Consider the following 23,731-nt stretch of genomic DNA (forward strand, 5'->3'; position numbering starts at 1 on the left):
CAGCTATATACAAAAACAGAAACTTCCTGTAAGCAGGAAATACGTAGGCTGTGACTCACAACAGCCTGTCCCCTTTATAAGGTGGAACGGAAATATCCTAACACAACAATCATATGAATGCCAACCCCAAAGTAGGATCAAGTGGATTAGGGTGGCTTATTACCAGGTATATGTGTGTAGAGTACACCCACAATCAATCAATTACAAAATCCACGTAGGCCTCATAGATCAGGTGCTTAACCTACATATTTCAGAGGTTGAATGTGTAATGGTGTCCAGGGTACTGCATGCCACCATAATTATTCACAAAACATATGCAGCTAAATTCCCTTCAACACTTCTGCAGCATCCAGCTGAAATTCAGACTCTGTTGGAGAGGAGCAGGTAAGCCAAAACCTTCAGTCGGCTTTCGGTGGTGTATTTTTTCCTGTTGCAGCAACTTTTAAATACTGTATTTAAGCATAGCTTGTATTTTGAGCAGAGCTCTCTATTAATGCCCCATACAAGTGAATCATAGTTAAACTTGCACTATTACCTAAATTGAACAATAAGAATATGAGATCAAGTTTATATCCTTCTAACCACTCCTTTCTTCAGCAACCCAAATTTATTGCAATTCCTCTACAATATAAATATAAATATGACAATCTAAAAATAAGTATCTAAGTGGGCTACATTTTTTAAAATAAAACAAGGAATTGCAATATGCATTTCAGTGCTTTGTACAGTCCTGCCTTATCACTAGGCAAATGCTCAGTGTTTGATCATATTTTTTTGAAACCTTTTCTGCTGCTCTGCATCTGCTCCAATAGTGTATGATGAAACAGATATTGTTCTCTGTAGCTGATTACAACCTGGGCCTTCTGCAGTGTCTATTTGAGACCTGGTCGCTACTGATGAACAGGAACAGGTAAGCAAAAATACTTTCTTCCATGTCTCTTTTAAATTTATATTTTGCTGTCATAACTTTTGTCTTGCATTTTATTGGCTTGCAGTCTTAAGTTGTACATTTAACAGGGTTCTGCATTACAGTATTGAAGTAAAATCAAGTAAAAAATGAACAGACTTGCATCCCATTGTATATAATAGTAGGTTTTACACAATACCAATGCAAGTTTAAAGTGTATTTTACCATTTTAAAATAAATTGTAAACATGTTAGCCAGGCCCACACAGTTTAATTGATTGAGTCATGGAGTGCTGCAGACCCCATTTCCTAGTATCCAAGCAGCAACAGACTCGTCTGTGACAATAGTCCAGGGAACAGGAATTCCCAGCATCTTCAGACTCCAATGAGAACTCTATTTTTGTTAAGTTGTGGGTGAACATATCAGACAACACAGTGATTCTTCAAACAGCTCTTGTTTATTCACAGGCCAGAACAGAACTGAATTGAAGGGTTCAGCCAGCCTGCTTATATAGAGCTCCACTACAACGCAACTGTAACACTTTCTGTAACTATCCAATCACTGAACGTCACTTTCAGTCCCTTATTTGAATATGTGGACCTGAGTGAAAACTATCTACAGTATCCCCCTGCTGGCCCAGCGTGAGAACTTCAGTACATAACAATTTCCCAGCATGCTATTTGGTATCGTTAATTCCTCATCTGATTGATTGTCTGTTTCCATGCCTGCTTATTCAAAGCAAGTCCCAACAAGTTCTGTGGGGCATATTTCCAATAAATCCCCATTATCTTTGGTTTAGGTGTCCAGTTGATACCATACAGCCCAAATTTTCATTTTCTTCATAGCCATCTCATTTTCCATCTGAGCTGGTTTGCTGTGACATTGCTTCATTTGCACAATTGCTGCTCTTCTTTAGTTTGGGACTCAGCCTTTCAGGTGAGGGGCTAGTCATTTCACTTTAATAGGTTTAAGTTCTGTGAGCCTTTGCCATAGTGCTTCCCCCCCCCCAAAAAAAAAATAATTAAATGTGTCAGAACTCACCATGAAGTTGTGACAGTAAGTTCTTATCTGAGACATGCTAGAACCACATTCCAGTGTGCTCTGACCAGAAAAGAGCACTGGTTGTAGTAAGCATTTTATGTTGCTCCTTGACTGTGTTGCTCCTTCAGCCTCCAGTAAGTTGGGCAACTTTGTTCAAGTAATCCTTCCGCCAAACAAAATCTCAGCAAGAGATTCTCTATGTTCAGTGGGAGATGCCCTATAATTTATAGCCAGGTATGAGCCAGTACCTTAATCATGCTCTGAAGCAACTTGGAGCTTGAAGTGATATGAAGAAATTCACATACAGTCGTAAAATTCTTACTCATGAGGCACAAACTGGGGCCATTACCTGTCCGAACCACCTCAAGAATGCCATGTCCAGCAAAAATGGATACCATTTTCCCAGTGACCAGGAAGCTGCTTCCCTCAGAATACAGCATGCTTACCCTTGTTTCAGAGATAGTCATGACTTTTCCTCATGGGGCAGACCTTTTTTCAGTGTTTCTCCACAAAGCATCCATCTCAGTGACTAATATTTTCAGATGAGAGATACATTATTTCTTCCCTGCACAGCACCACTGGAACTGTAATCACGCTCCCTGCCCTCAACATGTCTAGAACCATTCTAAAAAGCACTTCCCATCTTTGCTAATGAATTTGAAACAACAGATATTGTTTTACACAGGCCAGCGATGTGGCTGTTTTTGGCAGTGTCGGGTTTAATCCAACAGACCATCGAGTCAGAAGAATTCCTAAGGAAACATCACTTGAATCCCCAAGAATTCATGACTATTGTGAGTTGCTTGTTCAGATGCATTTGAAAACAACAGGCTATTGCTAGGACAAAATAATTTGTATATGTTTCTTTTAAGTGATTTTAAAGCATTTGCTTTTCACAGAAGCATTTCCAAGCCTGCCTGAGTTACTCCAAAGAGGGCTTGATAGATTGCAATTGATGGATTTAGCTGACTCCAAGGCCAAATGACATATTTTGTTTAATGATTAATAAATAGTGTATTGATTGCTCCTCCTCTGCTTTTGTTCATTACAGCCAGCAGGAGACAAAGGCAGAATCCGGAACTTTTTTCTCTTCTCCTCAGCACTATTGTAACTTAAATCCCCTGTAGCACATCTAGATTTAGAATAGAAGTCTCAGTCTGCCGAGCCTTTCTTTATTCTTGCAGAATGAAATCATTCAATATTGGGGATACCCCAGTGAAGAACATGAGATTTTGACAGAGGATGGCTACTACTTGCAAGCAAATAGAATTCCTAATGGAATGCACAGTTCTGGGAAGACAGGTAATTTTGGAATGTAATTGCTTGGTGTGTTTTTTTAAGGAAGTGTACTGAAAGGATTCAGCATAGCCTAGAGGTTCTTAAGCTTAAAGTTCCTAATTGTTGCAGAAAATGTCACATCCAACTGCGTGTGTTTTAATGTTTATTTACCTATATTTTATACATCAGCACAGCAGCTTGTAACATTCTGAATACTGATAAAAAATTGTCGGGGATAATTTGAACTAAAATCTGAACTGAACATGAAATAGTTCATTTTGTAAGTGGACAAATGTGAACTGGAATTAGTTCGTTTTTGGTCATGTTCTACTTGATCTAGAATTAGTTCCTTTTCTAACAGCCCTTTGCAAGCTATGGAATCTTTCTTGAAAATCAAAGGAATGACTTGTCTACACAGGCATTACTATGAGTTCTTGATCTGAGTTTCCTATTTTACTTGCTGCATTATTTTAATGAATTGTTTTGCTGGATATTTTAATGATGGATGCTTATATGTGTATTGGGTTTTTGTATTTTGTAAACTACTTAGAGACCTATCTAGCATTAAGCAGTATATGTATTATTGTATTAAGTGGCTAACAACAACTCCTACTGAGAACAATATTATCTAATGCCCATTTTGTTTCTGTTCCCCCCCCACCAGGTCCTAGGCCAGTTGTTTTACTGGTACATGGTGTTTTGGGTGAAGGTAGGACCTGGATTATAAATCCTCCCAAGAATAGCCTGGGATTTGCTCTAGCAGATGCTGGCTATGATGTTTGGATAATAAATACTAGAGGGAACAGCTGGTCTAGAAGACACAAGACTCTGTCAATTGACCAAGAAGCATTTTGGAATTTCAGGTATAAAGCACAACTTGTAGCTTGGATAGTTGAGATAATTGTAATAATTACTGTCTCTGCAGTATAACTGATACCAACATATCTTTTTTCCTTCTGTTGTGTCAGAAGTGCTTCAGTCCTGGAAAGACGTCCAAAAAATGAGAAATGGTGGACTATGGTTCTCTTTCTTGTTATTTTTAGAGCCTACATCAACATGACAAAATGCATGACTTTATATTCATGCAGGCTGAATTTGTGGAGCTCTGAGATATAGATAAGGATAATAGCTAGGACTGTGCATTCACTCTGGATGAATCCTAGATCCTGAACTGTATCGGGCCAATCTGGGATTTGCTGGGAATTTGTAGATGAAACTCTGGATTGCCTGGGTCTGGGTTCACCTGGAGCAATACAAAGATGTCAATGGGGCAGTGGTGGGTGGACAACCACACCTTTAACTCACTTAACATTCTCTTTAAAGGCACAAACCCTTTTAGGAATGGGAGATCACAGCCCAAATCACCCCAATTCACCTCATTATTTGCGGCAGAGTCCATACACACCTCTAATAGTGTATTCTACTAATGCAACAATAGGCTAAGAGGAGAAAACTTCACCTGCATTTTTTCCCTGTAATGTTCTATAGCTTCCATGAAATTGCGATATATGATATTCCAGCAACAATAAATGTTATCCTGCAGAAAACTAAGCAAGAAGGATTGTATTTTATCGGCTACTCTCAGGGTGGGACACTTGGTAAGTAATATGAAATGAATGGAATCCATTTACTGCCTGAGCCCTTAATTTTAAAACCTTCTTACAATCCAAAATTTGCATCACAGATATAGTTCCGATCTAATAATTCAGATTGAAAGAACAAGCAGGGACTGAAGTGCTGTTTTTTGGTATTGGTCTTGATGCCTCTGGTTTTGAGGCCTCTCCAAACTGGTTGGAGATAAGCATATAGGAAGATAGAGAGCTGTAGTATCAAGTCAGACCGTTGGTTCCTGTAGCTCAACATTGTCAACACTGACTGGCAGCAGCTTTCCTGGGTCTTTCTCAGCCCTACCTTGAGACACCTGGATTGAGCATACATGAATGTGCTCTTCCACTAGGATAAGACCATTCCCCAGTATGAGAGACCCAAAGATTCAGTTTGCATATTGGCTCTGGTATATCTGGAATAGCTGCTGAATTCTGGAATTCTTTCTCTTTGGCAGGTTTAATTGCCCTTTCACTCAGGCCACAGCTTGCTCAGAAAGTCAAGTTCTTCATGACTTTGGCTCCTATCTACACATTTGTGGGCACCAGTGGACCTGCAATGCTAATTCTTAATCTTCCTGATGGATTAATGAAAGTAGGTATTTCTCATAGGTTTTTGTAGTGTCTTCATAGGCGCCAAACCCATGGGACCCTGGGGTTCTCACTGCCACCCACTGCCTCTGAGACCGCTGTGGTAGTTAGCCACCTCTGCGTGCTGCCTGCCTTGGCCTGCAGCAGTGGGATGGCGTGAAGCAGTCCAACACAGTTGTAGCAGGCACCACGGGGCTCTTGGGAGGCCCAGGCACTCTCTAAAAGGCCCCACAGGGCCTGCTGCAGTTGTGATTGGCTCCATTGTCCCACCCACTGCCTTTCCTCTGGAGTTCAGGCCTGGTCCAGTCGTGGGTGAAGTGCAGAGCCAACAGGATGTGGCGCATGGAGACTGTGGAAGCAGCTGTATTCGGTGGTGCCCAGAGGGGGCTGGGGTGACGCATGGAGACAGGGGGCAGAGGCATCATTAGTGTAGTGTGTGCCAAAGTTGGGCACCCCCGAGTGTGTTAATGCAGTCTTCTAGCATAATCAATTTAGTGATATGGGCAGTTCAGCCCTCAAGCTTATACATTGGTTGGGGGGGGTGTCATGCTATACCTGGTTTAATTAAGAGGATTTAATTTCTAAATGCTTGGAAATTAATTCTAAAGTGAATCACCAAGATCTCTCTGTGTGTTTAATTTTACAGCTGATATGGGGGAAGAAAGAATTTGTCTTTTTAAGTAACAAATTGAAAAGACTGATGGCCAAGTTTTGTAGCTATCCAGTAATGGACAAGATTTGCATCCAATTTATGTTCCTTGGCTCCGGACGCAATCCAAATAACTTAAATGTGGTATGTTGACTCTTTATTTTGCTAAACATATTGGCAAAATACCATACTCCAGTCCCCACTACAGCAATATATTTTATTCTAATATTTAAAGATAAATTAACCATGCTTTGGATTGCATATTGAGTAACTAACATGATAGAGTTCAATAGTACATCCTTCAAGTTATGCATGTATAGCATTGGAGACCTAAATGTGTAACTGAGTGACCATGTCTGTACATGTTTGAGCCAGAATGGAGAAGAATCTTTGTGGAAGAGACCCTGGTATATTACAGAAGGGATAAACTATATGGCTTTTGTTGTTTTCTTTATCTGTTGATATCTCACGGGGCAGAGAACTGGTGGCCCTTCAGATGGTGTCAGATTCCAACTCCCATTCATCTCAGTTTGCCTGTCGAAGGGTCAGGGATGAGGGCAGTTAAGAGCCTAAGAAGAACCTTCTGGATCAGGTCAATGGCCCAGCTAGTCCAGTGCCCTGTTCTCACAGTAGCCAGTCAGATGGACAAACCCTCAAGCAGGACCTGAGGTCAAGAGCAACTTGCGTTCAGAAGCTTTATTGCCTCTGTCCATGGAGGCAGAACATGGTTGCAAGTTGCTCTTGTAGTCTAGAGTCAGGGAATGGTCTGAAGACGAGGACTGTGGGATGCATTCTATGGTGCACCAGCTTTTCTCTGATGAAGAGCTGGAGGCGGAAGAGTCATTCCCCTTGTCCACATGTTCAGAAGCAGAGAGAGAGAGAGACAGGAGCTGAACAGCTTAGGGAGGAGTTACCCAGTTGTGAAATAATGACAAGGGAACCAGAAGGAAGGGGACAGCTAGTCAAGACGTCAATTGAGAGTGTGGGGACCCCCCCCCCCATGGACTCGGAGGTCTGAACGTATCAGAGAGCAAAGGAGGCAGAGAGGGGGGAGGAACTTCCCGTTGGTGCCTTGAATGCTGTGGAAGTTGGAAGGAGGATTCAGAGTAGCCAACTGCCCTCCTTGCGGAGAGCTGTATATTTGTGCTTGCAACATGATGTTGTAATCAAAGGACTATAAACCTATCAACTGCTCATTAATTATTATCTGCCAAGTTCCCAAAGGGAGGGGAGGACATTCTGTGCCAGACATCTAGCAGTGTTTGGAGCTGTACAAAGCAACCACTCCCTATACATCAGAACATAGTGATATTGTAGCTTTAATTGTAACAGATGAAAAATAGGACATTACAACTTGACTTGTTATTTATTTGTAATCTTTATAGCCCATCTGTTAATTTCAAGAAATTCACATGATGGGTCTCAAGCAACAACAAAAAATAATGTCTGAACTATGTGACCCATATATAGCAGCAAAATAACAAGATTGTACAATGGTGATGGGATAAAATCAGACAGCAGCAGACAGGGTAAGGGTTGGCATGACATTGCATCCCAGGATATTCCACAAGCCCCATGTTGATAGAATGGATCTGCTGCGTTTGGACCGCCCCAAACCTGTTACATGAGAGTCAGCCAGTGTGGTTCAGATTCTTCCTGAGGTGCAAGCTAGGCAAGTAAGGTCTCAATGGGCGACCAGGGTGCAGATTCCTACTGGGCAGATACCCCAACACTAAGCTTGTGGGTGCCATGATCAATCATCACCTCAGGTCCCTTATAGCCCCCCCCCTATACTGTGTTGATTCTGCCTAGTAGCATTCATGCCCTCATACAAACAACATTCTTCACCTAACAAAGGAAGGCCATAATTTCACAGAGGTAAAGCAAGTGCCAATCAGGTTATTTAAGGTTATTTCCTTGTCCTCTCAACCAGTGACCCAAATTGCTCAGTGAATGCTCTAACCCCAGTGTGGGCGGATGGGAAGCTTTCATGGCAAATTGGCCTTGAGTATCATAGGCAGCAGCCTTATACAGGCTTTCCACTCTACTTTGCAAGGGCTCATGTGACGGTTTTCCCCCATGAGCCCACTACACAAACAAGATACTGGGCAAAGTTTTTCCGCAGTCTGTGGGCCACAGCGCTGCTGGGCAAAGGTGTCCTGCGCTTATTGATCACGGACTGATGCTTAAAATAGTATATATATTTTTTAAAAAATGCAAATCGATATGAAACTCACAACCACATCTTTCCTGAGATGTATGTTTTCCTATGCAATATCCATTTTAATTTCTCAAGGTATTTGGATATTGTATTGCTCTAATGCTTGTGATCTTTTTGCTAGTTCAATTCTTAAAAACATTTCCATACTTATTTTCCCCCACAGACCCGAATAGATGCGTATTTTGGAATTATTCCTGATTATGGTTCTGTAAAAAACATAATCCACTTGGCCCAGGTGAGCTTTAATGCATATTTTTCCTTATTTCAAAATTTAGAGGCCATTTGATGTTCAAATGAATGTTTAACGTGTGTGGATATTTTTTTAATTTTCAGAAGGTGGCAGGAAAGTTACAGTAAATGAAAAACAATATAGCAATAAATGGTATATGACAAGCTGCTACTCACAGCAGCTTTGTCGCTCTGAGTTACTGCTGGTGTAGTTGCCCAGTTAAATGCGATATGCCTCTACACGTGTAGAAACTGAGAATCATAATATGCCAATGAAACCAAAAGAAAATATTCCTAAATAGGGTCATGCAAAATAAGAAATAAAGAGAAACTTTTCAATTTCGTTGCCTAAAGAGTAGTTTTTAAACTTCAAACATCAAGTGATTTTTTATTCATTATATCTGAAATGAGTTAAGTTTTAACATGCACATTGCAGTTTCTCATTAGTTTACACAGTTTGGCCATTACTAGGATAGCGAACATTAAGGATTGATTTTTGAAATGATTGTATAAGGGTTCCAATATCATTTACTTATTAATTTGCGAAGTATGCAAAATATTGGTGAAAACAGATTGTATTTGAAAAAAACAGAAAAATATGAAAATGTTTCAAGATAAAATAATCATATATTTTTATGAAACCACACACAAATTTATGAAAACAGTCTAGGAATCCATTGTAGACTGCCTTGATTGGTTGCACTCTTTAAGTGTACAAAGAAATACACAACAATATAGTTTACTTACATATCAATTGCTCGAAACTTATAGCAAGATCTTTGCTGACTATATAATCATATTATACCATATAATACAATATTATTATTATTATTATTATTATTATTATTATTATTGTTATTGTTATTGTTGTTGTTGTTGTTGTTGTTGTTATTATTATTATTATTATTATTATTATTATTATTATTATTATTATTATTATCCTTCCTCTTGTAGGAGCCTGGGATGACTATCTATAGCCATGAAATACAACCAATATAATCACAGCCAAAATACAGTAATCACAAGAATAAAAGTTCACATCTATCTATTTAAAGAAAAGTTTTCACAATTTTTGCAGGGATTAGGGACAGGGTTCTTTGTGTATGTTATAAAGATGCCTGCATTAAAAATTTGAAAATTCTGTACTTTCCCCTTTATTTTATAGGTTTTTAAATCAAGAGAACTGAAATATTTTGACTATGGCAGTAAGAACAAAGCTATATACAATACGGTAAAGAGTTAAAGAAAAGAAAAGTTTCAGGAGTAAACCAGGCACAAATCCGGTGACGGTTGGGTGGGGCCTTGTATGCCTCCTTCCAGCAACTTCTGCAGCCAGGCTGGTGCCGAACGCATTGCTCTACTTCCTTTGGACCACATCAGTGCAGCTGAGATGGTGGTCTTATTGTCTGGGCAGCTCAGGACCCCCATACCCACTGCCCAGGCCTCCGCCTCAGGGAGGTCACTTTGGCACTGCTAATGCAGTGGTTGGACTTCACCCCTGGAAACGCACTGCATTGTCTCCCAAGACGGATGGATACCAACACTGTAAACCTAGACCCCATCCCTCTCCTGGTAAACCCTTGATGCTTCCCACTATTCCTTGTGCAGCCATGCCTGGACACATGGCTGAGGTCCCAGATTCCACAGCCCAAATGATACCTAAAGAGCACCAGATATCGCTGGCAGTGGCAGACCAACCAGACTCCAGCACCTCGGCCAGCATGCAGTATTCCAACAAAGCTGATGCTGGTTCCCACAGCATTTTCCCTTGCTTATTAAATTTATAAGATTTTATAGTCAGGGGTGACCACCCTGGCATTTATGTGGTTAGATATCTTTTTTTCTTTTCTTTTACTTTGAAATCATATTATCCTTTTCTTACATCAGAATGTTGCTTATTCCCAAGGAGATGTGTTTAACCTCAGAGCAGCAGAAGCAAACTCAGTTTTATTCCTATAGTCATGGTGGTGCTGTGTTTGAAATGCTTTAAATATATAAAGCTGCACATGTTCAGCATGTGTGTGTTTGTTTATGTATATATATAGCTTTAAAACAGTTATCTTGTTTGTAGAAGCAGCTGTGAAGCCATGCAATGGCAGTAGGAAAGAAATATTCTGAGAACTTCAAAACTGAAGTCATATGGGCAGCTTTCTAAAGCCTGCTCACTGCTACCTGAAAGATGATTAAGTCCAGAGCCTAAATGTGCCAAGGTGAATCATTGCTCACTTTAGCAGACATGCACATTAATCCTGATACACATCCTCAATGTCATTGTACATCCCACAATGTTGGTATATCCTATGCTCAATCCAGTCAAGCAGTTGTCCTACACATAAATCAAGAATGCACAGTAAACAATTAATACGTGACAGATTCATTAATACAATGGAGAAGAAAATCTGATACTAATGCTCAAGGAAGCATTTTCCAGATACATAGGTCACACATCCCTAAGTTTTGATGGTCCTGCATATGAACCATCAGACAGTTAAGAAAACAGGTAAAATCTAAGTCTGGCAGATGAAGACCGTTTTAATCATTCTGATATTTTCATCCACAGACCACTCCTCCATTCTATCAAATCGAAGACATGGTTGTGCCAACTGCAGTGTGGTATGGTGGACATGATATTGTAATAAACAGAAAGGACATTCAGCTGTTGCTTCCTCGAATCTCTAATTTAGTTTTCCATAAGTATATTCCTGAATGGCAGCATGGCGATTTTTTATGGGGTCTGGATCCTCCAAAGAAACTATACCCTGATATATTCTATCTTATGCAGAAGTACAAATAAAATGTTATGAAAGTCACTAAATGCTTATATTCACTGTGATTGTAGACACTGCATTGGTCTGTACGACTTGTATTTATGGTCAATTTGTTAACTGATTCTTGTTTCTATTACCTGTTGCTCGTCTTCTAATAAAATCTACCTTTTGGCATTGACACAATTGGTAGTGGAATTCATTGGCCTTGCATTGCAAAAGTATACTTCTCTCTGCAAAGGCCTCATCTTTTAGCCACAGTGTAGATGTTTCTTGTTGTTCCTTGTAGATCAGTGGTTCTTAACCTTTGAGCACAGGTGCTCATAGGCCCTTTTTAGAATCTGATGAAAGCAGTGGAGCCCCTTTGCTGAATTCATTTCTAAGGCTCAAGAAGGAAATAAAGGGAGGGAGAATAATTTTTGGTGCCTGGTTCATGGGGTCCCTAAAGTTCACGCATGGAAGCCAAGGGGACCATGGCCTAGGGGTCCATGGTCAAGAACCCCTGCTGTGAATCATTGTCCTGACAAGGTGATAATGAGGCTAGGGGTGGGAGGTGGCACACAATTTCCTCCAGCAACTCTGAGATTACAGCCAAAAACGTATTGTGTACCCTTGGATGCAGTTCATCAGGCCCTGGAGATTTGAATTTATTTAAAGTAGCTATGTTATTGTCCATGGAGAGTCACAAAGAGTCGGACACAACTAAACAACAACAAAGTAGCTAGCTGTTCCCTTACTACCTCTTTACCTATCTTGGGCTGTAGCTCCCCCTTTACATCATTTATTCTGCTATCCCCAGGTGGCCATGCAGGAGTTCTGTGTGTAAGGGAATTTTACAAAAGGCGGGGATGTAGGACTGGTGAGTGTAGGTGAAAATGGGTGCAGAATAGAAGACATAAGTGGCTTCAAAAACAAAACGTTGGGAAGGCCAGGTGTGAGCTTAGAAGTTGCACAGGGTGCTAAAAAGAAGCACTAGGAGGTTAATGTGAGGGGAGGTGGTTTGTGACTAGAGTGAGTAGGGCGAGCAGGCGAGCAAAATATAACAAACAACTATCACAGCACAGTACAATTGCAGTCAGAGGCAGGAAAAAGATAATTAAATGGTCCACCAGAAACCTCAGCAATTTTCAAGCGGTCCATGGTTGGGAATTTTGAGGACCTACTGTGCTGGGGTTTATGCAGATTTTGAGAGGCTTTACATTTCTGGTACCAAAGCTGGGGAGGAGAAACTATCTATGATCTTTGTATGAATACCTCCCTCTCCCCCTGCATTTCATAGAAAATAATTTTTAAGTTTGAGAGGTCCATTTGCCCTCCTAGGCAGGCGGTTTTGCAGATGAGCTCTGAGCCGCTCTAGGTAACCAGTGAATGGCAGGCCAGATCATCTGCCTGCCACATATTGGCCTATGGCGGCAAGAGGTCTCGGGCATTCCCTTGGGCAGGGAACCAACTAACCAATAGGGGAACTTGGCCCGGTGTCCAGGGACAGCATAAATTGCCTCTTCCTTTTGACTTTTGGTTCAAAATGAAAAAAATCCCCCCAGATGGCCAGGATTTCCTGGGTGTATGGCAGCCCTATTAATCACTGAAAACCACATTCTCAGTTAAAACCACATTTTAAAAGGTTGATATACAATTTATATACCAATTAATATAAAAATAAGCCTCTAAGTGGGTTACATTAAAACAGCAACAAGGAAAAAGGAGAAACAACAATATACATTATAATGCTTTGTACAGACTTATCATTAGGCAAATGTTGGGTGTGTGATGATGCTTTCTTTCTCAACTGTTTTCATAGTTTCCAGAAGCTTCTGGCTGGTTGCCCAGGAAAGTATAAAGACAAGGAAAAGTTTCTTACAGTCCTTTTTCATTTTGAACACAGAGAGGCTCTAGAACCCAGCCTCTTGGATAATGGTGTTGTCCTCATTTAATCTGCACCCCCTTCTCTCCCACTTCCTCATTCATCGTCATCATCACCTGCTGTACGGGGGCTGCTAAGTGCCCTCTGTCTTTGAGTTCTTTCTCTCCTACTTCTAAGGCTCGCTGGGTTCTGGGAAATGGAAGGTCTGGAATTTTTTCTAATAACAGGTCAGCAATGTGTTGCTCCTCCTCTCCCATTATTTCCCAACTTTCCCCCTCACCTGCCTCTGAGCTGCTATCTCTCTCAAACCCCTGTTACAATTGATACTGTCTTCCACTTCCTCCTCCCTGGAAAGGTCAGGAGGCGGAGGCTGTCTCCATCACTCCTCTGCTCTCTCCCTGACACAAAGGTCTTCTGCTGTGTCTATTTGAGACCTGGTCGCTACTGATTCACAACAACAGGTAAGCAAAAATACTTTCTTCCATGTCTCTTTTTAATTTATTTTTCAGTGAGATAGCTTTGGTCTTGCATTTTAATAGCTTGCATTCTTAAGTTGTTCATTTAACAGTGTTATACACTGCTGTTTTGAAGTACAATCAATAATTTTTTAGCAGACTTGCATCCCATTGTAAATAATGGTCTGTTTTACAAATTACCAAAGCAAACATGTTAGCTAAGTTTAATGGATTGAGTTTAATGGATTGAGTCATGAGGTGTTGCAGACCCCATTTCCCAGTATCCCAGTCCTGGGAAGAGGAATTCTCAGCATCTCCAGACTCAATATTTTAAACTGGGAGACAACTCTATTTCTCAGCTAGAATTGGTGTCTGAAGGGTGCAGTAAGACTTTTAAAAAGTACTGGGTTTAGGAGGGCATGCTGTTTGGTGTCATGACACACTTGGCACTGTTGGGTCTAGCTCTAGCATGGCAGATACTGAAGGAAGATGAGAAGGAATGGAAGTGGTAGGCTGGCCCACCTCAACCCCACCTGGCTCTGTGTGGAGATAGGACTTCCAGCTCCGTTCCTTCCAGAGGGAGAGAGAGTATTGTCAGAACTTGGGGAGGCAAAGCAGGCTGAGTAGGGAGGAGGTAGGTACAGCACTCTCTCCTAGAACACCAGGAGAAGGGACAAAATATGCCTGCTTAGACACAGCATATGCCTGCAGGTTCAGCCAGTAACAGAGACTCTCATGAGTAAGGACTGCACTCATGATGGCTTTTAGCTGGATGTGTGGGCATGGAGAAGTGGTTGAAACAACTACTCAGCAGTCTTGAGCTTAATGTAACGGACTCTGAACCCAGGCGCCTTGGCCACTCTTCATAGATCAGACCCATCCCAGTCAACCCTCTGTCCTGTGGGAACTCTGAGACTGAAATAGCTCTTTTCCTTGTGCTGAGTCTGTACCATTTCCTTACTTACAAGAAAGAGAATCTGAGGACATGTTTGGGGATGGGAGCCAGGGCATTTGGGCTCGGCTTCAAGGATCAAAAGCAATTGGGAAGCAATTGGAGCATATTGGAGCATATTGAGCAACAACAACCAGTGTTGTTCTAGGGTAATGCCACAGGTTCTCTACAGCAGTCCTCCCTGCTGCTAGTATAAGAAGAACACTGCTGGATCAGGCCAAAGGTTCATCTAGCCCTTTTATCTCACCTTTCAACACCCATCTTGTCTCTTCAAGATATTTCTTCAATATGTTGAGTTTCCCCCCTGAAATCTTTTTCATTAAGGACTCATGTTTTCAGACTAGAGATCCTGTAGTTCTGTTTTATACACAGGTCCAAGATGTGGCTGTTTTGGGGAGTGGCCTGCTTAGTCCAACAGGCTCTGACATCTGAAGAATTCAGCAGAAGAAGACATCTGAATCCTCAAGAATTTATGACTATTGTAAGTTAATAATTCAGATGGCCTTGAAAACAGTGGTCCAGGATCCTTATAATTTCATTTTTAAAACAGTTTTCAAGAGCACATGCATTTCCAGGAAGAAACTCCATGCTTGGCAGGAGTTATTTCAAACTGCAAGTTAATCTGATCGTGTTTGAAACAATACTCTCTTGGCTAGATTATCTGATCTAGAAGACACAGTTAGCTTTAATAACACCTTCTCGGAGCAGAGTTTTAGGAGCCTGGTTCTTCAATATAAATGTTGACATTTGCTACCCAGGCATTAGCTGAAGCCATAGGCAGCAGATTCATTATATTTCTTATGGTGAGACATTTCTTTGTGGTAGTTTACCATACAGATTTGGTGTTCTGCATCATATCAGTACAGATTTCCTTTTTGTCTTTTTGTTGTGGAATGGAGAAAACCACAATCTCTCTGTGGTTATGTACACTTCATACAAATATACCCAGATGGGGGAAAGGGGGAATAAATCTGATTCAGTTCGCATTTCAAGCTGAATCTACATGATTTGCATTTTCTGGAACAATACACAAAGCCGTCCTTCAAAATTGGCACGTCTCCAATTTTTGTGTGCTGTTCTCCAGCCAAGTAATGGAAATAGAAATGCATCTCCAGAGTAAAGTGTTTTAAAAAATACATATACAAGTGAAAATAGCATTCAAAAATCATTTTATTAGACAAAAAAAGGTGTGTTTTGGGCAATCTTGCATACAATCACGTGTACATCATGAGAGTTTAGGGGAGGGATAGGGAACCTAAGGCCCTCCAGATGTTGTTGGACTACAATTCCCATCATCCTTGACCCTTGGCCATGCTGGCTGGGACTGATAGGAGCTGGAGCCCAGCTATAGCCACAGATTTCCCATTCCTGGTGTAGGACAAGCAAAGTCACTTCACAATAATCTTGGCCCTGGGAAGTTTTTGTTCTTTGGGATATTCAAGCCATTGTCCCAGAAATTGAATGATCAAGCATTTCTATTTCCATCCTTCTCCACTCACAGCCCGAAGTTATCCAGTATTGGGGATACCCCAGTGAAGAGTATACAATCCTGACAGGGGATGGCTATTACCTGCAGGCAAACAGAATTCCACATGGAATACATCGTTCTGGGAAGATAGGTAATTTTGAAATTTAGCAGTAAATGCATTAAAATGCCACATGCCATGCCTGATATCCCTATGTTCAACTTTAAAAATGTTACCCAGACTTGACTATTTTTTCTTTCATTCAACTTTATTTGGAAGAAATATCATAAATAAAGGGAGAAATTGTTGCAAGTTGGCTGAAATCACTTCAGTTGTGCTCAATTGTAAACACACTTGATGATTCCTTCTTCATTATATCTGAGCAGCAAGGTTTCCCAGATTAATCAATAATTTCAAATTATCAACAGTTGGAATAATTATCCAGACTTCTATTCATAGCAGAACACTATGAAATATCTTAAGTGGCGTGGGGTTTGGTTGAGTGGCTTTTTTATGCCTTTTCAAAAATCAGTGCAAATATTAACTATCTCCTGATTCTTAGGAGAGTTGTTTAGAAACAGCCGCAGCAGTTGTGGTCTCTCTTCAGCGGCAGGCAGCAATCACCTCAGAGACACAGTGTTTTTCCCACAGGAGAGGCAAGGTCCACCCACCTTCTGACCTCACCTACTACTGCTACCTTTTGCCAATACTTCAGCACTGCCTCTCTGGATTGCTTGGGAAAAGTAGGCGGGGACATGTTGGCAGAAGAGAAAGTGGGTGGGAAAAGAAGGGTCATGGCGGTTTATGTAGGCTTACACAAAACATTGTTGCTAGTCTTCACACAATCAATGAAAACATTTTCTGAGGCCCTAGGAAACGTCTGGCTCATCTCCTTTGTACCCCCTGCACCCTACTCTGCTTGGCCATGGGCTAGATACCAGTGGGAAATGTTGGTGCTCTGTGAGTGCCCATTCTCTATCTAATGTTCTCTTTGTTTTCCAGGGCCTAAGTCAGTTGTGTTATTGGTACCTGGTAACCTTTGTGAAGGCAGGAGCTGGATTTCAAATCTTCCTAGCAATAGTCTGGGATTTGTTCTAGCAGATGCTGATTATGATGTCTGGATAATAAATAACAGGGGGACCACCTGGTCTAGAAGACATCAAAACTTCTCAGTAGACCAAGAAGAATTTTGGAATTTCAGGTAAGTACAAGGGGCTATTGTTGCTTGGATGGAAGGGATGCTTTTCCTGAGAACTTTCCTAGGACTCAGCTAGATTAGTAAAGAAAAAGCATTTTAGATGCACTGTATAGGCAATATAACGCTATGAAACCAGATGGCACTGTGGAGTTCTGTCTTTCCCAATTGGATTTCCCTATATGATTTTACAATGCGTTTAACTGAAATGCTTCATAGATGTATTTATTTTTATCATCATCATCATCATCATCATCAATCTTTATTATGGTCGAGACCCAACAAATCATTGCAAGGCAATACACAGCCTACCTCCAGGTTAAACAGGAGCATCTCCACCGCCATCGTTCTACCCGGATACTGAGGTCCAGCGCCCAGGGCCTTCTGACAGTTCCCTCACTGCGAGAAGCCAAGTTACAGGGAACCAGGTGGAAGGCATTCTCGGTAGTGGTGCCCGCCCTGTGGAATGCCCTTCCACCAGATGTCAAAGAGAACAACAACTACCAAACTTTTAGACGACATCTGAAGGCAGCCCTGTTTAGGGAAGCATTTAACGTTTGATGTATTATTGTATTTTAATATTTGGTTCGAAGCCACCCAGAGTGGCTGGGGAAACCCAGCCAGATGGTCGGGGTATAAATAATATATTATCATTATTATTATTACTATTATTCTTTTGTTCAGACTTAAGGATAGGGATCATTGGTTCTTGCAACCACCAATAAAAACTTTGCCACTGCTAATGTTCTAGCGTTTTTCCGGTCTTCCAGTAGGAACCTGACATAGTGAGCCTTTGATTTTCCCGGGAAAGGTACCAGCAAGGGTAATATCAGTTCAGCCACCCAGAGCAGTTTAAGGGTGATATAAATATTTAAATAAATCATAAATATATATTTACTCTTTCTCTCCTTACTCTTTCCATAGGACAATAAACTTACAACATTATCCTCCAAATGTAAGGGTATCATATGTAATGTATGGTACTGTTTGTATTTATACAAACTGTATGCAATTGCAGACAGGTAAAATTTCACCTATATTCTGTGTTTGTCTTTCAGCTTTCATGAAATGGCAATTTATGATAATACAGCAGCCATAGACTTTATTCTGCAGAAAACTAAGCAAAAAAGCTTGTATTATATTGGCCATTCCCAGGGAGGTACAACGGGTAAGTTAATAAGAATGAAATACCTTTTATTTTCTTGCCTTTTTGTATTATCAGAGACTTCCTGGGGGTGTGGTCCAGTCTCAGGACTATTGGGAAGACTAGTTCAGAAAAGAAAAAGACAGATTAAAGCATAGCTTTTAAAGAAGAAAAGAAAAAGCAGAGTTCACATACATTCCATGAGAAAGTCTTTTCAGGATCAGGACTTCAGTATACAGGATCAGGCAGCGTACACAGCTGTTATCAGTTCCACAGCCATGAAGAATGTCCATTTGTGGTGCAAATAAATTCATTGAATGACAGGCATTTCAAAAGAAGAGAGATGGGAAACTTTTGCCCTTGCAGATATTTGAGACTCCAGCTCCCATCAGCCCCAGCAAGCATGGCTGATGGGCTTCAGCTCCTGCAACACCTGGAGAGCCACAGGTTTTTTAAAATATCTTATTTGTTTGTTTGTTTTTTGTTTGTTTGTTTGCAAGTGCTATGTTTAGAATCGTTTCTTTTTTCCAGGTTTTATTGCCTTTTCAACCATGCCACAGCTTGCTCAAAAGGTTAAACTCTTCATGGGCCTGGCTCCTGCCTCCACATTGGACGGCATCAAAGGAGTCTTTTCCTTAATTCTACGCCTTCCTCAAGAATGGATAAGAGTAGGTATTATTCAAGGCCCATAATTCTAATATATATTTTTCTTCTGCATCTTTGTATTAGTCTTCCTGCCATCCGCTTCATTTCTTTATGTTGAGTGTGAGCTTGAAGAATTAGAATGTTTGTATCACATGAATATTTGTAGTATGATAAGGTCAGAGTCACCATGGAGTTTAGAAACAATTTCATCAGACATATTATATTGAGAATCTGGAATATATATAGAAACATAAGTTATACGTGAATATACCCTTGAGGAGCTCAACACTGGAAGCCTTTCAAAGAAAAGAGAAATGGTTAATGGAAATTCTTCTTCTTCTTTGGCGATTACTCATAGCCAAGTAAGATTGTCTTCCAAGAACACGGTCTTAACAGTGAGTCCCTAACTGTCTGTTGAGGCCAATTCTGGATCCACAGGTCCTTCCACAATGCTTTTTGGTGGCAGCTCCCAGACAGGATGAAGACTCTCTCACAGTCAGGGATGCTAGAAAGGAATGGTTGACATTCCAACCTGCATGCGACACAACCAGTACCATTTGCATTCTGCTGCTGTTTAGCTTCTGCCAAATACTCTGTTATTCATCTTACTGTCCACTATTGAGAATGCCCTTTTCCAAGACCCCACTCCCAAACTTTTAAGGAACTATCAAGAAGGCCCCATCTGCCAATCTTAGCACCTGAGAGGTTGTGTGGGAAGAAGGTGGTTGTTCAAGTTGTTGGAGAGCACCCCCTTAGAAATCTCTCCTCAGCTATCCAGAGCCAGGCCACATCAGAACCTGGCAGCAAAATTGTCTAGAATGCCCGGGCATCTCACCTTGAGCGTGCTTGAAGAAAAGTGGTATATAACTGTAACATAAAGGAGATCTGTTCCTAACATGAACCTCGATGTTCCTTCCAAGAAAGGACAATTATTTAGTAATGCGTCAGATTTTTTAAATTTTATTTTTACAGCTTATGTGCGGCAGTAATGAACTCTGCTTTTTTTATAACAAACTAAAAGCCAACAATGCCAAGTGGTGCAGCTATCCAGGGATTGACAAACTTTGTCTCCAAATCATGTCCTTATTCCAAGGGCGCAATGAGAAAAACCTAAATGTGGTAGGTAGTTTTATTCTCTATCATTTATTCATTTATTTCTTTTTGAAAGAACTTGCTGTGTACATATACAAAACAACAAAAGAAAATCAATCAAACAAAATACAGTATTTGCCATAATTTTGAGTTCCTTTACATAGTTCTTCCATGGTGAAATTCTAGAGGCCTCTTTTAATAAATGTTGATCTATCTTTTAAAATTTATTTTCAAAATTAACTTCTCGTCTAGTTGGTAGTTGGTCATTTACGCGTGGCCATAGAAGAGGAAATGCACAGCACTACAAAAACCAAAGAAGTTTCAGAGTGACTAATTTTAACTGCTTATGCTAATTTCCAGATGCAAATTTAGAAGGAATTACTACTGTAGGGCAGGCTGTGACCAGGTGAACTTTCTGCCTGTTCCATGTGCTGTCCAGGTGCTCACTATTGCGAGGCAACGTCAAGGCCCCTGTTCTTCCTTCTTATGGCTCTATATCAGCTGGATTCACTATGGGTGGGGGATACACATCTAGGTACCCAGACACCTCTTCATCAGAAACCTGCTTCCTTGTGCTACATGCAAGTGTCTGTATGCTGCACTACCTTGATTGCCATGACCTATTGCTTTGTAAATAAATGTGTTCCTTGAAAATGTTTCAATAATGTGAATATAAAAAGCACTTTCTTTTCTATTATTCTTCCAGAGTCGAGCAGATGTGTATCTTGGAATTTACCCTGATTTTACTTCTGCAAAAACTATTGCACACTGGAGTCAGGTACATTCTAACAAATACCGTCTCAGCATCTCAAAAAAATGGGAGTCAAAAGTCTGACATTTCGACTTGCCTGTTTAGTTTCTCATGTTTCTGTTTTGGTACTAAGGTTTCCATTTCATTTTATAAAAGTGTAGTTTTCCAGATTACCGGACCACTCAAAAGTTATATTCTAGATACTTCAATATTCAAACATGAGCTGTAACAACTCTTTGGACCTCATGGGAAGAACACAGGAAGCTGCCCTTTACTGAATCTACCCATTGCTCCTTTCAGTTCAGTTTTGCCTACTCAGACTGGGAGCAGCTGTCCAAGGTGGCTAACTGTAGTATCTCCCAGCCCTACCTGGAATTGCCAGGAATTAAATCCGGAACCCTCTGAGTTCAAGGCAGAGACTCTATCACTGATCTATGGCTCTTCCTGAATATTTAATTTTGACATTATAATTCTTCCTTATGTTCTTTTGCCATTGCTTATTCTCCTTGCTGCTGAGCTCTACTAGGGAAACAATGAGACTAAGGAGTAGAAAGCTGACAGGCCGGCAGGGGGTGGGTGGAGGAGGGAAGATGGAGGTTGGTGGGGTACTGCCCCATGCACCCAAGTGCACTAACATCCACTGGTGCTGGGAATCCTCAGAAGGTGAAACATATTGCAGTGGTCTTGACAGCTGAAGATTAGTGAAGGCTGGGCAAAAGAAGAGGTCAATATTGTGTGCACAGGCACCAATTCTATGGGGTGAGGATAGCTCCTCCCTCCCAACATATGCCCGAATGGGGCTGAACCCCCTCAATCTTGAGGGGCCGGGCTCAGTTTTTTACTATTTTCTCACAAGTGAGGATGATAGATATGTTAATAACCTTCTACCTGACTTTCTAGAGACACCACTGTTTTAAGCAGAGCTTATGGTCCTATCATTGGCCAGAATGGATGGGTGGGAATTCTGATACTGTCAAACCTCGGTTCCCAAACAGCTCCATTTTGGAATGCTTTGGCTCCCGAATGCCAAAAACCGGGAAGTAAAAGTTCCCATTTTTAAATGCTTTTATGAAGTCGAACATCCGATGTGGCTTCTCTTTGAGTTCGACAACCGAAGTTTGACTGTAACCAAGATCCCTAAAGTTTGAATTTTCTTGTGGCCCTCCATCTTTCAAGAGGATTTTGTTTTTTTGAACGTGCACCAAATTTCAAATTGTGTATAAGTGTTTTCCATGTTTTTAGGTTGATGAAACCAACCAATTTAAGTATTTCGATTATGGATCAAAGAACAAAGCTGTCTATAATATGGTAAGTGTTTTGGATTCTAATGAGAGATTTTGGTGGTAGGTTAAATGTTTAATGTGAACCGTGTTGTGATTTCTGAGTTCTCATATAATTCCTTTGGGTGAGATAACACCAAAGGCACCAAAGAACTGGTTGTATTTATGTGTTTATCTATGAAAGTGCATGCATTTAATGAGTAAGGGCATAGAAAACTTCCTTATCCCAAGTCAGACTATTGTTCCACCTATCTGTCTATACTGATTGGCAGCAGCTCTGATTCCAAGCCCTACTAGAAAACCTGAGGGACCTATGACCTTCTACACACAAGCCAGATGCTCTACCAGTGAGCTACCACTCCCCTCTAGATTTTGCCTTTTGGGATCCATTGAGAGCCTCCTTCCAGGTCAGATGTGCAGCGGGGCTTAGCTGAGACTAGTCTGTTGATATGTGCGGAAGTTGCTGCCTCTGCTATGTTACTCCACCTTTCAGCGGTTGAGGGGGGGGGGAGGCTGAGCAACATCATCAAAGCCCTACTGCCCCTCAGGCTCACAAGGAGACCCTCCCTCTGTCCTGAAGAGCACGTCCTCCTCACGAGCCATGAGGACTCTTGTTCCTTTTGCTATTCTTATTGGTCCAGAGTAAGTAGTTGGATACTTAATAGTTAAAGAATGATTTTCAAGGGACAGATGTTAGGCATTCAATGTATCTGAAGATCCAAAAGATGTCTTTAAAAAGAGGAAAATAAATAAAAGTGACCCTAATTTTCATCTTTCTGTTCTTTTTTTCAACAGAGTATACCCCCATTTTATAAGATAGAAGACATTACTGTGCCAACAGCTGTGTGGAGTGGTGGGAATGACATTGTTGTAACCAAAAAGGCTGTTGAACGGCTGCTCCCTCGAATCCCTAATTTAGTTTTCTATAAGAATATTCCTGAATGGCAACATACAGATTTCATCTGGGGTCTTGATGCACCAGACCAGTTGTTTAAGGATGTGCTTTCTCTGATGCAAAAGTTCAAATAATGTCCTAATATAAGGGGCAAACTATATATCTGATATTAATGCAGACACATTTTTTTAAAATTTACATTTATTGTTTTCTGTACTTATGTTCTTCTTTTCTGTCACAAATAATATTAAAGGTTAGCTAGCAATAACAAAAGGATCTACGGAAGAAAAACACACAACAAAATTGATGGTAAAAATGTAACAACATGCAGGGGCACAGCCTCTAGTACTACTTATTATTATAATATATATTCATATTATATTGTGTAACCATGCATTATAGAATAAACTTGCTTCTTTTCTTCAATGAATCATGGAATTCCTTGCCAATACGAAGGGACGCCCAAAAGGCCAATGAATATGCAGCTTGGAATAACTTTTTGTATTCCAGCGGAAGGTACTTCGATTCCGACTAAGCCACCCAACCAGAGGTCAGTGAGGGAAATGTCACACATTGCTCAGGTTTGGCTATCAAGACCATGAGCCTCCATAGGGCGGCTGTCTCTTATTTTAGCAAATGTTTTCAACTGCTTGACCCCTGTAATACCTTCCACGTAAAAGAAGCTAATCGCTGGCTGGCATTGTGTAC

General features: G+C 40.8%; 1 protein-coding gene across 1 annotated transcript; it reads left to right on the forward strand.

Moving 5' to 3' along the window:
• The first annotated feature begins 200 nt into the window (after positions 1–200).
• Positions 201–23,449, forward strand: LOC310844503 (uncharacterized protein). Its single transcript, XM_083738605.1, has 21 exons — positions 201–384; positions 844–910; positions 2,634–2,742; positions 3,133–3,250; positions 3,891–4,089; positions 4,715–4,824; positions 5,289–5,425; positions 6,068–6,214; positions 8,455–8,526; positions 9,685–9,750; positions 11,080–11,311; positions 14,315–14,342; positions 14,928–15,036; positions 16,057–16,174; positions 17,024–17,222; positions 18,275–18,384; positions 18,892–19,028; positions 19,978–20,124; positions 20,804–20,875; positions 22,091–22,156; positions 22,924–23,449. The coding sequence occupies exons 1-21, from the start codon at positions 315–317 to the stop codon at positions 23,155–23,157; spliced, it is 2,547 nt and encodes an 848-aa protein (XP_083594731.1). The 5' UTR covers positions 201–314; the 3' UTR covers positions 23,158–23,449.
• Positions 23,450–23,731: the final 282 nt, after the last annotated feature.

This window comes from Podarcis gaigeae (genome assembly GCF_964106915.1).
Source record: "Podarcis gaigeae genome assembly, chromosome: 5".
In the NCBI taxonomy this organism is placed as follows: Eukaryota; Metazoa; Chordata; class Lepidosauria; order Squamata; family Lacertidae; genus Podarcis; species Podarcis gaigeae.

Coding starts and splice junctions, on each gene's coding strand:
- LOC310844503 (XM_083738605.1), top strand. CDS start 315: ATGCAGCTAAATTCCCTTCAACACTTCTGCAGCATCCAGCTGAAATTC. Junction 19,029..19,977: donor TTCCTCAAGAATGGATAAGA/GTAGGTATTATT, acceptor TTATTTTTACAG/CTTATGTGCGGCAGTAATGA. Junction 20,876..22,090: donor CTATTGCACACTGGAGTCAG/GTACATTCTAAC, acceptor CCATGTTTTTAG/GTTGATGAAACCAACCAATT.